General features: G+C 37.0%; 1 protein-coding gene across 1 annotated transcript in view; it reads left to right on the top strand.

The window, feature by feature from the left end:
- The window catches only part of LOC150079474 (little elongation complex subunit 2-like), a 162,053-nt gene that overhangs the window by 84,023 nt on the left and 65,529 nt on the right, over positions 1-12,501 (top strand). The window contains exon 11 of the mRNA XM_090382392.1: positions 10,912-11,016. Coding sequence (XP_090238518.1) covers positions 10,912-11,016 — 105 coding nt within the window. The remainder of the gene's footprint in view (positions 1-10,911; positions 11,017-12,501) is intronic.

The following is a 12,501-nucleotide window of genomic DNA, read 5'->3' as shown; positions in this document are numbered from 1 at the left end:
GAAAGGCTTCAATGGACTGAAAATAAGTTCCCTTAAGTATACTTTTCAGTTTAGGGAAGAAAAAAAAAGGGCTAGGTCTGACAAGTAGGGTGTAGGGTGTGTGTGTTTGCACACAGATATTTGCATTTTTTTGGCCGGGAACTAGTGACCAGAGAGTGCTGGGGCATTGTCTTGATAGAGCATCCAACCATGTCAGAACTTCAGTGTAGTATGTTCAGTTGACTGATTTGGCCAGATGTATTTAGCTATAATAGTTTCTTTAATATCGAAGAAAACATGAAGCATAGCGTTCATATTTGATTTTGACATTCTTTTTTCTTTTCTTGGTCCAAGGGAATGTTTTGTCTTTTAGTTTCTGGGTCGTACCGGAGCAGCAAACTTTCATCACAAGTAATTACAATACTCAGAACATCTGGATCTTTTTTTTTTTTTTTTTTTCAAAACATCTTCGCAAACTTAGAATCTTCTCATTTTTTGACTTTCATTCAAACTTTTTGGTATCATCTTGGCACCCACTTTTCTCGTGCCTAAATTTTCAGTTAAAATTTGTCTAACTGTTTCTTTGTCCATATTGAGTTCTGATGCAACCATTCTAATGCTCAAACGATGATCACTTCTAATAAATGTCCTTACCAGGTCCACATTTTCATTGGTTTTCATGGATACTGTATGGCCTGGTTTTTCATCATCTTCCACATTCTCTCTTTCTTCTAAAAATCCTTTATGCCATTCAAACACACAAGATCTTGACATGGTATCTTCCTCATAAACTTGACATAACAACTCATAACCTTCGGTTAGTTTTGTTAAAAATTTGAGGTTGATTCATTGTTCGATTCATTTTTCTGGCAAACTGCAAAAACACAAGGTAATGAAAATCTGTTTTACTGCAAAGTGAATGAGCACGTTGGAATGTGACTTGGCAGAGAATTAGGGAAATGTACAAAGTCAACTGCAGTGCCTTTGTTTCATAGGTGACACTTGGTGTGTAGTGGCAGCAATGATAAATTGTTTTTGTTTGATGCAACTTCTTTGTACACAAACATTATTGTTCAGTGCGCACTTGATGGAATTTGGGATCTATTAAATAATAACATCATTGGGATAAATCATAATAAACTACCAAAAAAAGAAATTTTCTATTTGATTAAACTTCTGACTGAAGCTAATTATATTACCTTTCGGGACAAGATATATAAACAAATTTTCGGTTTACCAATGTGAATAAACCTGAGTGGCCTAATTATTTGGCTAACATCGAACATATACACTTAATGTCATTTCTTCCCCAGATTACCTATTATGGGAGATATCTTGACGATGTGCTTATTATTACCGATGATAAATGACCAAGACATTTTGCAGACATATAATAATGTTCATATGAGATTACATTTTACATTGGAAAGGGAATTTTTAAATTTTACACTCACACGGGATACTAACAAAATACAATTCAGCATTTACCATAAGCCTACCAATACTGGTGTTTCTCCACTATAAGAGTTATCACCCATTCCCTTACAAAAGATCCATCACATTTAACCAATTCCTCAATGCATATAAATATTCCAAAACTGAAGCCCACCTTACACTTAGACATTGAGGTATTAACCAACAGGTTTTTAAGCAGAGGTTATCCTCTCACTACCATTAGTCAAATAAAATTGCAAGCAAAAGACAGGTCACAATCATATCACACAAAGCAATAAAATTAGTAATAAGAAATACTTTATTTCCATACCATACATAGAACAATGACACATGCAACTTTAAAGACTCTTTAAAGATACAGACTTTAAAATTGTAGCAAAACCTATGCAGAAACTACATTCTGTACTAAAAAAAAATCTCACTGGTCTTTCTTCTTTTATGGTACAAGTAAATGGGGCACCTCCGTAGCCAGATGGGCAGGAGCAGCAGTGCATAGCACACATTTCTTGATTAGACCGGGGTTCGAGCCCGTGACCACCAAATACAGAGGATGCGGAAAGGTCAGGGAATGACCACCGCATATCCCGGGAGCAATATGGCCTTACTTGCTAATGCTCCTAAAAAAAAAAAAACAAATAAATGACCTCAAATGATTGAAGCAACGTACCACGTCTGTCCGTGCTTCACGTGCTACTGCATCAGAATTGGCTTTTCATGCCGTGAATTAAAGTCATACATTTCTATTTAATGAGGCAAAAATCCTGAACATCCACCACAACTATACAAAGTTATTATTTGCAGAAACCTTGGAAATGAAGCTTCACAAAAATTCTATCAACGTTCAGTGTCCCTACCTCATTTCGGATTTATCAGCGTTTATACACGTGCACCAGAACAAATAATCTCCTATTAATATCTTGACACACACACACTTTGTGCCATTTCCTTCCAACTTGTGATTAAGACAGTCAGTTGAAAAGCCTAGTCCGCTTAAGGAAGGAAAAGTTTCATAAAAATAGTTTTAATTTATTTCATTGCCATGTTTTTATTTTATATCATCACCACAATCAATTCTTTCGTTTTGGTTAAATTTTAATTATTGTGACACAATGTCTTGTCACCCAGAGTTTCATGGGGATTGTTTGATATGTTTTGGGGTCGGGTTGAGGTCCTTCACCTTTGATCCTGGGTTATGTCAAATCATTCGTGGGCTGTGAGTGCAAGAATTCATTAAAATGATTTTAGCCTTTTATATTTGGAAAGCATTGCCTTGAAGTTATTCTATGGACCTGATTGAGATAATCTCTTTATTCTTTTAAAATTGTTTCAAAAGTGAGGGGGGGGGGGTGTTTAAGTGGACAAACGGAAGAGGAGGATAGAAGGAAGTTCCCACCCCCCTCGTATTTCACTAATAGGGAATTTGAAAATTTAGAGATTTAGAACAGCTTAAAGGTTTTTATGGAGGAAAGGATATAAAAGTTTCCACTCGGAAATCCAGGTGTATGACTACCCACCCCCATTAGTAGAGGTCCTGGATGGAGGAGGGTTGTTATTTTGTTGTTAAATCTAAACTTGTAGGATATTTGTTTAAGATCCCACTCCTCAGAAATTATTATAGGTCTATGTATGTTTATTGACTTGTTTGTTGATCTTATTGCTAGAGTCTCACTGTTTCTAGCTTAAATTTTCAAAGGATGGGTAATGCCCTGTGTCTAAGTGGTGAGCTAACTAATTTTTTCTGTCTGATCTGTTTTTTTTTCTTTATTTTTTGAAGCTACTTTTAAACTACTTTTGTGGTGCTTTTGGATTCTCGCTTGCAATCTTAGATTGTTTTTAAAAATAATTAATTTAAAATGTCACAGATCCTATACAACAGCAAATCACAATAAGTTAGCATTTGTCTGATTTTGCAGATATTTGAAGGTCTCGATTACGAAAGTTGTCTTGTCCAACATGCCATTCTGTCCTACCTTGACATTGAGTTTTAATTGTTGACATGACCATATATATTTGCCTGATTTCAGTCATGTTCAGTCATGTGCTTTTCTAATTTCGATATATAGTACAATCTCGTAAATTCAGCAACATTGGGACTTAACTCTTCTTAGATTTTTGAAACCTAATACTGTGGCAACCCATTTGGTAAAATGCCCAGATCATTAATTACTGTAAATTGATGTTGTTGTTGTTGGTTTAGGGATTTGTTAGGCACGTCGGCAACTATAGCCATAGTGCCGCATGTAAACTGATGACATGCTCTGGCAGAATGATAGCAATTAGCATTAGTATTAGTAGAGGCATTTGATGCAAGAAAGCAAGCTTATGCAGCATCAGCAAAAAAAAAAAAGAAACCACTTCCACTTCACCAATCTGTTCGTTCAAAATACCTGTCCAGCTGAGCCTTAAACTTATTTAGGCTATCAACTTCCACGACAAGGGGTGGAAATCTGTTCCACCAACCAACCACCCGCTGGCTAAAGGCAAATTTCCGCACATCTATCCTACATCTGTCTTTCCTCAATTTGAATTTGTGCCCTCTCAGGTGATTATTCTGGACGAGAGGAAGAATCCCATCAACATTGAGCATGCTCAAACCATTCAAGGCTTTATACACCTCTATCAGATCACCTCGCTGGTGCCTAGTCTACAGACACTGTAATTTGCAAAACTTAAGCCTTTCTTCGTAACAGCACCCCTTTGTTCCATTCACTAATCTTGTTGCCCTTCTCTGTACTCGTTCCAGCAGCTCTACATCCTTCTTGAAATGAGGCCTCCAGACCTGTATACAGTACTCTAGGTGTGGCCTGACCATTGCCTTATACAAGGGAATAATCACCTCCTTATCCCTGCTAGAAAAATTCCTATATATCATTGACAATACACCATGAGCTACTCTTGCAGCCCGTCTGCACTGCTCAGAGAACTTCATATCTGCCTGCACAACCACCCCCCCAGGGCCCTTTCATTCTCTACCACTGTCAGTGTAGTACCACAGAGTTGATACATTGCTCTGGGGTTGCTGTTTCCCATGTGTAGTACTTTACATTTGTCAATGTTAAACTTCATTTGCCACCTCTCAGCCCATCTGCTCAACCTTTCCAGATCCTGTTGCAGCAGCATAGTGTCAGTAGTGTCCTTGACAACCCTGCATACCTTTGTATCGTCTGCAAACTTTGACATTAAGCTTGATATACCATCATCAATATCATTTATGAATACAGAAAACAATAATGGACCCAACACTGAACCCTGTGGGACTCCACTAATAACATTAGTCCACGACGAGCAGTGTCCATTGATTACCACTCTCTGTCTTCTCCCCCTCAGCCACCCCTTTATCCACAGCAGCAATTTGCCTCCAATGTCACACTGCTCCAATTTGTGCAGCAGTCTTCCATGTGCAACAGTGTCAAAAGCCTTTCTAAGATCCAAGTATATAATATCAAAGTTATTCCCTGCATCCAGTTCCTTTGTGACTGCATCATAGTATCCAATCAAATTGGTCAGGCAAGACTTCCCCTTAACAAAACCATGCTGTGTCCGAGCTATAACTGAAGTCTTGTCTAAATGATCCTGCAGTGCTTCTTTAACTAGTGCCTCCATTAATTTTCCTGGAACAGAAGTTAAGCTGACAGGTCTATAATTACTTGTGTCAGCCTTTGCTCCTCCTCCTTTGTGAATTGGGGTCACATTTGCACATCTCCAGTCTGTGGGTACCTCCCCTGAGTCCAAGGAAGCTCTCATAATTATGGCTAAGGGTTTGCTTACTTCCTCTGCTGCCTCCTTTAATATAACTGGATAGATCCCATCCACCCCGGGTGCCTTTCTTGTGTTTATTTTCAACAATTTCTTCTCCACTTTACTCTCAGTTATTACAAGATTCTCTAGTTTACTGCTAGAGTTGAATACACCTCTGGCTTTCCCCTCGCTAAATAATTCCTCATGTCTGAATGTCAATGCAAAATATTCATTTAGTTTGTTAGCTACCTGAGCAGGATCATCAACAGTTGACCCATCGATATCAAGTGGTCCAATCTGATTCATCCCCTTCCTTCTAGAGTTTACATAAGTAAAGAACTCTTTGCTGTTTTTCTTTGCATCCCTTGGCAAAGATTTTTCGTAATCTGCCTTCGCCTGCCTAACCTCCTTTGTAACTAGGTTACAGATCAACTTGTATCTATCATAGGCTTCTGTGTCATGTGTTAATTTGTATGTATCCCATGCATGTTTCTTCTCTGCCATATGCCTCATCAGTTCATCTGACATCCATTTAGGCCTAAACCTTGAACAATATTTCTTGGTTGGTATGTAAAGCCTAGTAGCTTCCAAGATAAGTTCTTTGAATGCTTCCCATTTTGCATTTGCTGTTGGTAACATCACCAGTTGGTCCCACTGTATAGAATTTAAATACTGTCTCAGTCCATCGTAGCCGCCTTTACAAAAACAATAACCCTTCCCTTTACCCCTAATGGTAGTTACCTCTTTGAGTAAATCCCACTTCAGCACACTGTGATCACCGCCACCTAGTGGTTCATTTATCTGCAGATTCTTAATGCATGAAGAATCACTGCTGATAATCCAATCAAGAGTATTCCTCCCTCTAGTTGCCTCCCGAACATGCTGATGTAGAAAGCAATCATCCAATAAATCCACAAAAGCCTTGCTAGTGTGTGAGTGACCAGCCCCCAAACTCTAGTCAATATCTGGGAAATTGAAATCTCCCATTATAAGATTCTCTGATTTACTGGCCCACTCTATTTCCCTGTACAGTTTCTTATTATACTCATCAGAGTCATTAGGCCTATAGCACACTCCTACTCTCAATTTTGATCTCCCAATGCTTATGTCACACCAAACTGACTCGACACTGCACTGTCCAGCGATGTCCACTGGCTTCACTTCCTTGGATTTTATGTATTTCTTAACTAATAGCATAACCCATCCTCCCTTCCTATCCAGTCTATCCTTTCTGTAGACGTTGTACTCCCCAAATTCCAGTTCTGCATTCCTTATATCTGTGTGACACCAAGTCTCTGATATCCCAACAATATCTGCCTTTGATGTTTTGAGCAATACCTCAAATTCATCAAATTTATTTACTAAACTCATAGCATTGGTATACACGCAAGTATACATGCACCTATTTCTATTCTTAGCTACCCTAACACAACCCATGTGTTTACTTGTACCGCAATGACTCCCAGCAGTCTCTGAAATATCCTGAATCTTGTTTTTCAGGCTTCTGCTCATTCCAATAGAAGCAGTGCAAGAATCTCTTTTACCTCTGCCAGTGGCTGCTGTTAATCTATTCGTCTTTGTATCCCCCCAAACTAGCAGTTTTCCGACCCACCTAACACTGCCTCGATAGCATCAGCAAATATTTTTGCCCCCTTTCTATTTAAGTGTATCCCATCCCTGTAGAAGCAGTCTCTCCTGTTAACAAGTACAGTCCAGGCTGAAAAAAATTCTACCCCTTGAGCCTTGCACAATCTTTCCAGGGCCGAATTGATCGACAAGGCTCTCATCATATACTCCCTCCTATCGTGTCTGGGCAGAATTGCAGACACTTTCAAATTCAACCCTATTTCACGGCTTTTTTTCAACAGTGACCTGTACTTGTTAAGCAATTGTGCCGGTCTCCTACTCTTGATATCATTAGTGTCAACGTGTACAACTATATCACCTTTTGTGCCCTTAAAAGATGATATCTGCTCTACAACGTCATCAACCTTTGCCCCTGGCAGACATACCCTGGTCCTGTTCCACCTATTCTTTTTACAAAGCATGTTTCCCTGACAATAGAGTCACTAACAACTACTAGTTCCTTTGGGACCAGCGCATTCTGCGTTGGGGGTTGCTGCTGTGTTGCATGATGACCAAGTGCAAGCTCTGGCATTGATGTGGGCAGCTGAGAGCTTGATGGGCCCCTCAATTTAGTTCCTTCGAGGGCATCCACCCTGTCCTTCAAGCTCTCGTATAGGCCCATAAGAACGCTGAGTTGTTGCCTGATTTCGATACACTCCTTGCATCGCGCACACACAAAGACATCCCTCATGGCAATATCATGTCCCGTACCTGAATGCTCCACAAACATCATGCAAGCTGTGCATTTTAGAAGGCTGTGATTCAGAAGGCAACTGCCCCCCTCAGTTCTCCTCTGAGCCACAGCACTTCCATTAGCTTGAGCATTTTGTTTTGCTGCTCTGGTCTGAGTCATGATTTCTTTTAATTTAAATAAAATTTCGGTTTCAGTTTATAACCCTAACTTATCTCCCAACACAGTTATAACGGAATATATATTTTTTAGTGTCAAGTATTAATTATCTCCGAGTTCCCTTTTTATAACTTCCGTATCAGTTATGTATTAATTAATTATGTTACGTTTGTAATCTAAGTCGGTATATGTATTTAGTTAAAAGTACAATTTAAATGCCAACGAAGTTCAACAAGTTTAATAGATTTTACCGATCACTGAAAATATTATAACCTATACTATACTAACGTTATCTAGGTTCGATATATAACGATCGTATGGCAAAGACAAGGGCGGGAAATTACGATAAATCTATGGACACTTAAGTATTAATTAACTTTCAAATCTCGCTGTCTCAATTCAGAATAAACTAACGATCCTTACTAGGTCTGTAAGCTACTTACAAAAAATAATTTGATGTAAAAATATTCAATAAGCGGCTAAATATGGCTAAAAAACTTCTCGTTCAACGGAGTTGCGACTTGTAACACGTGGATACCCTTACCAATACTTTTATGCAATTGCAAGGCCGAGTAAAGAATAAATACACCAAATTAATCAGAAAATCACAAGATAATGCTATACTACTAAATTTAAATCAAAAGTTTTAGAAAAACAATAATTTCAAATCAATAAATAAGAAAAATCCACTTAGCGGCTTTGAACACATCTGGCCCCTACTAGCCTCGTCAGCAGACTCGATAGTAATGTTGCCACCACAGTGGTGGCAGCATTGCTATCTACTAAAAAAATCCAAATAAGCTTCCTCAGCCATTATCAGTTTGTTTAGGATGTTTGGGTATTGGTTGTTCAACTCCAAAATTGTCTGCAGAATTATATGTGTGATTCTATTTGTCATGTTCTGATGTTTCTTGCACAATGCTGATCATGTGTGAATAAACTTACTCTGGTGTTATATTCATCTAACACTTCTGTCTAGGGTTTTAAGTTCTACAGCATGCCATTTAACTGATCTGCATGGCTACGAATTATTGCATCAGTAACTTGTCTTATGTTTTTTGGAGATGCCACAGGACACCCACATGGAGTGTAATATGTTTTTCACCATATGGTAATAATGTTACTGTGGTTAATGTGGAATGATGAGGAGTATTAGATTTGAAACTGATAACAGAACCATTGAGTTCCCATTATGGAATCTGTTTTCACAAATAATTCAACACGTGCAATGTGGAACTGCACAGGCTGAGTTCCATCCTGGATTAGTACAAAGTGGTGGGAAACAAAAAACTCTAAGAATCCCACCTTACAGTGCAATGTGAAAATTAAATGTTTCTATATTTTATGCTGCACCCTGTAATGCAGCAATGGCCAACATTTTCTGCAGAGAGCCACATATTACATTAGAAATGCATTGCATGTTAGCAAATGTTTTTGCTATATATTTAAAGGAATTGTATGCTAAGTGCTTCTAATAAAAAAAAAAATTATATTTAAAAATAAATTTAATATAGGTTGACAAATAATGTTTGTCTTTACAGAATGAATGTTATAACAAGCTCACTAACATCCCTCCTTACCTGTATTAAATAAATTAATGCTAAAAATAAACTGACAATTGTATTAATACAATTAATCATATCAACAGTAATTAATACAATTGTACAAATACAACCACAGAAATCTTTGCTGGTATATGACGTTTTACTGTATATCCTTTGCAACTCAGTGCGATTGGAATGGAAGTTATAATCTTTTGGCCAGTGGTGTAGAGATCTCAGTAAATATTAATAAAACTATACATTATTTTTCCATCTTGGAGACCTAACAGTAGTATGTCATAATTAAACTATTTAAGTTCATGTTTTTATGTTTAAGCTCCGTAATATGTGAAAACCAATATATGATATTTACCTCAATCAAACTATGGAGTTAGATCCTGATATGAAGAATGGACAGTAATGTATGTGATAACACAGTTGTAAGGCAGAGGGTATTGTCCAAACTGTGCATATTGGATTAGGTTACTGTCTGTCATAGACAGTGGTGGGAGATGATCACAATGTTGCAGTCAGTGTTTCAAGGTCACGGTCTTCACTGCTGCTAGAATAGCTGAAAAACATACTCCGTGTACAGAAATCAGGACCCTCTAACATCTCTCCAGCTTCAATGTGACCCTGAACTGTACAATTGCCATATAATCATTCCCCACTGCTGTCAAGGACAGACAAGTTGCCTATTCCAGTAAGCACCCTATGCAGACAATTCCCTTTGTTTTACACCCTCAAATCAGTGTTGTTCACTCTTAATGTCAGGATGTAACTCCACGGTTCTGTAATTGATGTAAATATCTCATAAAATTTTTGTCGACCTTACAGGTTACATATCTTAAACATTAAAATGTAACTAGAAAATAAGTTAATTGTGACATAAAATTCTGTTGTTTTAAATTTTTTTTTTCTCTTGGTCAGTAATACTCCCTAGTTTATAATGCATTTGTTCCTTGCAGTGGGGCTCATTGGATATTTAAAAAAAAAAAAAATGCCCTTGGAAGTTTACTTTTGAATAACAACATATGTATAAATAGTTGTCCCTGTGTTCTTATGCTGTTGGCCAGATGCTATGCAAACAGTAGCTCGAATTGCATGTAAACAGTGGATTGAGGATGCCATATGATATGCACTGCCCTCCTTCAGAGGTACTACAAGGAGGCAGTACACTTGCAATACAAATGCATTTGTTTTTAAATTGATGTTTTGCTGAAACTTCTGGTCATATATTTCAGCAGTTTACGCAGTAACCGATTGAGAGTTTTTAAATTTTCAATAAAGAAATCAAAATGTACACTCATCTTTAATATTTTCATCATTAAATTTAGATTTCATATCTAAAACACAAAATCTTAAAATACCTTGAAAGAGATTTTTAATTTTATTTGGACAGATAGAGTAGATCAGAAGAGCTAAAGAAGTAGCCTGCATGTAAATTAATATTCCAGAAGTTATTCCAGAAATTTCTGATACTTACTGCACAAACTGATGGTAAACCATCAGTTTGTGCAGTAAGTATCAGAAATCATTCAGACAATCAACATGATTAGATAAAATAAATAAATAAAAAATTCTATATCTATTAATCATTTATTTATTGCTAAGTTCGTCCTTAAGAACAACCATTGAATTTACAAATTTCTTTAAATGTATTTATAATATATATATATATACATATATGTATATGTTCTTAATTTTATAATCACTCTTCAGCTCCAGCAAATCCATTAGATACCATCCTTCAGCTTCAAGAAGAAATGCTAAAGCCTAAAGGGCATGTTCCCACTGCTAATAATCCTCCACCACTTAAGCAACAAGGTAAATATGATTTGTTACTTGCATAGTTATGAGGTCTGTTTAAAACCTATTTGGATTATTCTTGTTACTCAAGGTTGAGACAGAGTGCACTGCAACAAAGCATAACTTGTTTACACCTGTCTCATCCATACCTCTGCACAGTAAGCTTACACCACTCTGTTATTATCAGCTAATAATAAAGATGTATTTTCACATTTCATCATATTTTCAAATGTCAGTGATGCATTAAACGTGTTAAATTTTGCTTTGAGATTGGGAAAAGTTCAAGTAAAATATTTGATCTTCTTAAAATAGCATATGGGGATTCTACAATGGGCCATACGTAAGTTTTTGACTGGCATCATTATTTCAAAGGGTGTAGAGAATCTGTTGAAAGTTATTCGTGATTTGGATAGCTCTCCATTTCAACAAATAATGAAATCATGTCTCAGATGTGAAATTTGGTCCGAAATGACCGAAAATTAACTGTTTGTGAAATCACTAAAGAATCTTTGTATTGTTTGTCATCATGACATTTTAATGAAAACTTTGACCACGAGGCATATTTCTGCAAAGTTTATGCTGTGGCTGTTAACTGAGGAAAATGTAAATACCATTATCAATTTATTTGCACATGTAACCAATGACAAGACGTTTTTGAAATGTATCATAACTGAAGATGAAACATTGGTTTACAGGTATGATCCTAAACCAAACAGTAGTCATCCCAGTGGAAGCTCCACCCCCCCCTCCAATCCCAGATCCAAAAAAGTGGCAAATCTGTAGCAAACAGAAGACCATGTTCTTGCATTTTTTGACTCTGAGGGTATTGTCCACCATGTATATGCTCCAGTGGGACAAGGAGGAATAACAAAAAAGAATTCTGCATTAAAGTTCTGAAATGCCTTTATAATGCTGTTCGAAGAAAAAGACCAGAAAAGTCAAACCCAAAGATTGGTTGCTTCACTGTGATAATGTACGATCACTACTTGTACAGTTTTTGGGTCAAATGCAGAATTGCTCAAGTCCAGCAACTCCCATATTCACCAGATAGGGTGCCATATGACTTTTTTTTTTTTATTTTTTCAGACTGAAAAAATAAAACCTGAAAGGAATTGTATAATATAATATACAAACAATAAAAAGAGTAATATGACAGCTCAGCTTTCAGCAGTTTCAAAATTAACTTTCTAGAATTCTTCCAAGGGTGAGAAAACCATTAATCTAAGTGCATCACCTAAGCAGGGCACTATTTCAAAGGTGAACAAGTCACCCGCCCCATAAGTATGCTTATTGTTACTATGTCATAGCAGTCTGGATAATTTTGGAACAGACCTCTTATTAATTCTATTATGACCTTTAAATGCATTATGAAGGCATTTCAGAACTTTAATGCAGAATTCTTTATTATTTGTCCTTATCCCACTGGAGCATATACATGGTGGACAATACCCTCAGAGTCAAAAAATGCAAGAAAATGGTCTTCCGTTTGCTGCAGATTTGCTA

This window comes from Mastigoproctus giganteus, chromosome 10 (genome assembly GCF_048544385.1).
Source record: "Mastigoproctus giganteus isolate SK-2022 chromosome 10, ASM4854438v1, whole genome shotgun sequence".
In the NCBI taxonomy this organism is placed as follows: domain Eukaryota; kingdom Metazoa; phylum Arthropoda; class Arachnida; order Uropygi; family Thelyphonidae; genus Mastigoproctus; species Mastigoproctus giganteus.
Note: the sequence above shows the minus strand (reverse complement) of the source record. Positions and strands in the feature narration are given on the sequence as shown.